Genomic DNA, 5,445 nt, shown 5'->3' on the forward strand with positions numbered 1-5,445 from the left:
TATTTTAAATTGGATTTTAACAAGTAAGATCTCAAAAATGTCTCAAGGAAGGAAAGGTTTAAGAAACAAAAAGAACGAAGAAGATGTGGAAGTGGAAGAAAATGTGGAAGTGGACGGAGAAACTCAGCAGGCGGAACAAGAGCAGAGTGTAGCTCAAGTTCTACAAGAGACAACAGGAATAACACAAGAACGAGAGGAAAATGTCAATATGACAGCATTGATGTCTTTAATGGTGCAGATCAACAAAAAACTGGAAGAAAATTCTAAAGAAATCAAAGAAGATATGAAAAAAATGGAACAAAAATTGGAAGAGAATTCCAGAAAAATGGAAGAAAATAATGCTAAAATTGTGAAACGATTAGAAAAACAGATGGATGAAAAATTTGATGCTTTAGAGAAAAAATTAGCAAGTGAAATAAAAGATATACGTAATGACTACAAGAAAATAATAGAAAATGAAAGGAAAGAAATAAATATGATTATTAAAGATAATAATATAGATATGGAACGGAACATAGAAATCCAAAAATATAACTTAGAAGCAAAAATTTACGAAGAAAGGAGAAAAACTGAAGAAAAATTAGATGATATGCTACAAAATATCCAAACAAACAACCATCAAATAAGGAATGTAGAACAGAGAATAGAAGACATTTCACAAATAAGAGACATAGGGAGACCTTACTTGAATTTAACAAATGAGACAGGTATAAAATTCTCTGGTAACATAAAAAATTTACATCCTAGAGTATACATAAATAATTTAAAACATAAATTAAGATCAGTGAATAATATTAATGATATAAAAGATTATATTAGAATGACATTAAGTGACAATGCAGCAACCTGGTTTGCCAGCATTGAAAACGATTTAGATAATCTGCAAACATTTGAAAATAAATTCTTAAATTATTATTGGGGTGAATTAGAACAAGCTAGATTTAGGGAGGTTTTATATTTTGGAAAGTATAATCACAATTTAAGTTTAAATATGGTAGATTATGCTTTAAAATTAATAACTGTTGCAAAATATTTAGAACCACCACTTAGAGAAGACGAAACAGTTTTGAATGTTTCTAGACATTTTGATGCGGACGTTGTGCAAACAGTCACAGTACAAAACATTCAAACAGTAGACAGTTTTATTAACTTTATTCAAAGAGTACAAAGAGGTTATATTACAAGTAATAATAGTAAAAATAGACAATCATATAACAATAATAGGTATGGTAGTAATTCTCAAAATTTTAATAACAACAATAATACTAGTTATGAGAGACAAGGTAATAGAGAGAATTTTAATAATAATACTAATGATAATAGACAAGAGAGACAAGGTAATAGAGAGAATTTTAATAATAATAATAATTATAATAGGCAAGATTTTAACACCAGGAGAAATGCACAAAGATATAATTACAACAGACAGGTAAATTATGTAAGGGGTCAGAGCTGCGAAGACAGTCAACGGAATAGTACATGGCAAGAAAATATGAATAGTAGAAGTGAAAGACATCGAGAATTAGATCCAAATGATCAGACACAATCTGACAATCCTAATAATCCAAATTTTATGTAGAGGACTTTCTGAATTTCAAGTTGGGCCATTGTCATTATGAAAAACCTTCGGAATTTATTTCTTTAGATGAATATACAAATTTTGAATCTATTAATTTAATTTATATAAATGCTATGGCCCAAAATAACATGATTAAGGTTATGATTGATACTGGTTCAGAAAGTACTCTAGTCTCGGAAAATTTTATTTTTAGTACATTAAAATTAACAGATATAATCAAGATTCCAAAAATTAAAATAATAGGTGCAAATAATAAGAAGCTGGGAGAAATTAATAGACTGGTTAATTTTAAAATTGATATTCTTAATAAACAAATTAGTATGCAAGGATTTATTGTCAAGGACTTATGTGTTGACGTTTTAATGGGAAATGACGAACTGGAAAAGAATAAAGTAAAGATAGATTTTGAAGAAAAAATGGTAACTTTGGAAGGGCAAAAAATAGGGTTTATGGAGAGAGAAGAGGTGGAACAAGGAATAAGAGTTGATGGTATAATATTACAAGAAAATAATTATGTTGATGAAGAGAAAATGTATTATGATAGGGAAATGTCCAATAATATTAAAAAGAATAATAATTATAATGAATATTTAAGGAATGGTAAATTTGAGCAGAAGGATGCCTACGGAGCAGAGTGCGTAAAATTGGAAGGAAGGACTAATGATTTTATAATGAAAAATAATTTTATTTGTAAAGAAGAAGAAGTTATAGAAAGTTTAAGTTGCCCTGAACAATATAAATTAATAGTCGTTTCCATATTGCGGCAACACAAGGGGCTTATCAATAAAGAAAATAGAATTGCACAAAATTATACCCATAGTATAAAGGTTAAGGAAGAAAAAGACTTTAAAATAAAATCATACCCAATACCATATAAATATAGAGAAGAAGTAAACAGAGAAATTAAGAACATGCTAAAAGATGGCATCATTGAAAAGGCAGATACATGTTTTATAAACCCAATAGTAGTGGTACGTAAAACATCAGGTGAAATCAGATTATGTCTAGATGCAAGGAATATTAACAATATCACCGAAAAGCAATTTGAAGCACCAATGAGTATAGATGGAATATTAGGAAGAATTACAGGAATGTCTTTTTTCACAAAAATCGATTTGCGGCATAGTTTCTGGTTAATTCCCCTAGAAAGGAAAAGTAGACAGTATACAGGATTTCAGATAGATGGAGTTGTCTATCAGTTCAAAGTAGTACCATTTGGACTTCAATCATCTTGCAGTGCTTTATGTAGATGTCTTCATGATATCTTGGATCAATATGAACATTTTGTAATTCACTACATTGATGATATATTAATTTTTTCTAAAACGGCTGAGGATCACGAAAAACACCTAAAAATTATAATTGACAGATTAGATGAAGTTGGACTAAAAATAAATCAAGAAAAATGTAAATTTTTTCAAAAAGAAGTAATATATCTAGGATATAAACTTAACACTAAAGGAATAGAGATGGATCCAGAACGAATACAGGTTATTCAAGAATATAAAACACCACACAATTTAAGAACTTTAAGAGGATTTATTGGTATAGTTAATTATTATAAAAGGATGATACCAGACCTAAGTAAAAAAGAAATTCCATTACTTGAACTATTAAGAAAAGATGTACGATGGAAATGGAACGAGAGGAGAGAACTAGCATTCCAAGAAATAAAAAATATTTTTCTGACAAATTTACAAGTATACCATCCTGACTATACAAAACCATTCACGTTAAGAACAGATGCATCAATTGAGAGATTATCGGGGGTATTATTACAAACATATAATGGAGTAGATTACCCGATACAATTTATTTCAAGAATTACAAAGCCACACGAAAAGGGGTACTCAGTATCAGAATTAGAATTAGCAAGTATCATACACTGTGTCACAAAATTAAGATTTTATTTATTGGGTAATGATTTTACCATCGAAACAGATCATCAAGCATTAACATCTATATTAAAAAACAAATATGGAAACAGTCGAGTCCACCGTTGGAGCCTACTACTAAGTGAATATAGTTTTGAAATCAAATACATTTCAGGAAAATCAAACATAGTGGCAGATGCTTTGTCAAGGTTAGAAAATATACCACAAAATGGACAAAGAACACTAAAAGTTGGAATAAATCAATTAGTAGAAAGCACAGGGTTATACTCTAAAGAACAGATAATGAGAGATCAAATCAATCTTGAGGAAAAGGAAAAGCAACTTAGTAAAGATGGGGTGTATTATAAAATAATCAATGGAATAGAAGTATATGTAATCAGTAGAAGTTTGACCAAGGAAATAATGAAAGATTTACATAACAATTACATGCATATAGGATCAAGAAAGCTTTGGATGCTCTTTAGGGATAATTATTTTACAAAGAATGATCTGAGCATAGCAAAAGAAATCACTACACAGTGTCATGTATGTCAATTAAATAAAGAAAAGAATTTCAAAAATAAAAACACATATAAGTCTAATGTTTCATATGAAAAACTAAACACAGTTTCCATGGATTTTATTTCAAATTTAATTCCCAGTCCAACAGGAAAAAAGCATATACTAGTGATAGTTGATTTATATACAAAATTTATTAAGCTATATCCATGCTCAAGAACAAATGTTAAAACATTAAAGATATATATTAATCAATTTTCTGAAGAAATAGGACCATTTAGAAATTGTATCATTGATAACGCTACCTATTTTAACAACCAAAATCTTCGAACATTTTGTGAGAAAAAGGGTATCAAGATGCATTTTACAAGTATAAGGCATCCACAGGCAAACCCAGCAGAAAGATATATTAAAGAAGTAATTAAATATTTAAGGATTGTATGTTATGAAAATCATCTAACTTGGGAGCAGCATGTACATGAAGTAGAATATTTTTTAAATAATACCCATAATTTAAATACAGAAGAAATACCAGAATATTTAATGTTTGGTCATATAGGAAACAGAAAATGGATTAGTGAATATAATAAAGATAAGTATGAAGCAGTGTTACAAAAAGTAAATCAAAGAATCATGAGGAAAGCTGAAAAATATGTGAGAAAACATAATCGAAAAATAAAGAAACCAATAACATTTCAAAGAGGAGAACAAGTACTAGTCAGAAATCTCAGAAGAGGAAATTTGAGAGAAAATCTATGTAAAAAAAATTTCAACCCTTATTTGAAGGCCCTTATATCATAACAAATCAGAATGCAATAAATAGTTATGTGTTGATGGATGCAGATAATAAAATTAGAGGCATATTCCACATTAATGATATTTTCAAATATTATCATGATGAGACTGAATAACTTTCAAAAGTATGTAATACTTACTATAAATCACATTGTTTGCCAGAGATTTTCTGTGTAAAATTTGTAATTCCAACTGCTAAGAACGACACAGTCTAGCGTTTAAAAAAACACAGAATGGTATAGGTTTTAAAATATCACATTTTTGCATTGATATAAATATAAAAATACAGTAGTTAGAAGCATTAGAAGATGTAAATACATACAAAATGTAAATGTAAACATGTAAACACTAAACACAAAATGGCATCTGAATTGACATTGACAATTTTGACATAGATAAATTTAAGGTATGTTCAGTATGTTCCATGAGTGACAGTTAGTAGTCAGGTTATTTGTGTTACGTCATGAGGCAATTTTTTACATAAAAGAGTATTAGATGATAGCAGATGAATGGGATGAATGTATTAGTTTGTTTATGAATTTTTTTGAGTTATTTTATTAGATTAATATTAGATTTAAGAATTTGCATAGAATAAAGGAAAATTAATGTTTGAAAAAATTTTAATTACATTCAATTTTTTTAACATTATTTTGGGGTAATTGTAACGATATGACTATG

The 5,445-nt window shown here is 28.4% G+C and overlaps 1 protein-coding gene across 1 annotated transcript; it reads left to right on the top strand.

The window, feature by feature from the left end:
• The first annotated feature begins 502 nt into the window (after positions 1–502).
• LOC126891912 (GATA zinc finger domain-containing protein 4-like) lies at positions 503–1,579 on the top strand. Its single transcript, XM_050661258.1, has one exon. It carries the CDS (start codon positions 503–505, stop codon positions 1,577–1,579), a length of 1,077 nt encoding a protein of 358 aa, XP_050517215.1.
• Positions 1,580–5,445: the final 3,866 nt, after the last annotated feature.

Source organism: Diabrotica virgifera, chromosome 1, assembly GCF_917563875.1.
Source record: "Diabrotica virgifera virgifera chromosome 1, PGI_DIABVI_V3a".
NCBI lineage: Eukaryota > Metazoa > Arthropoda > Insecta > Coleoptera > Chrysomelidae > Diabrotica > Diabrotica virgifera.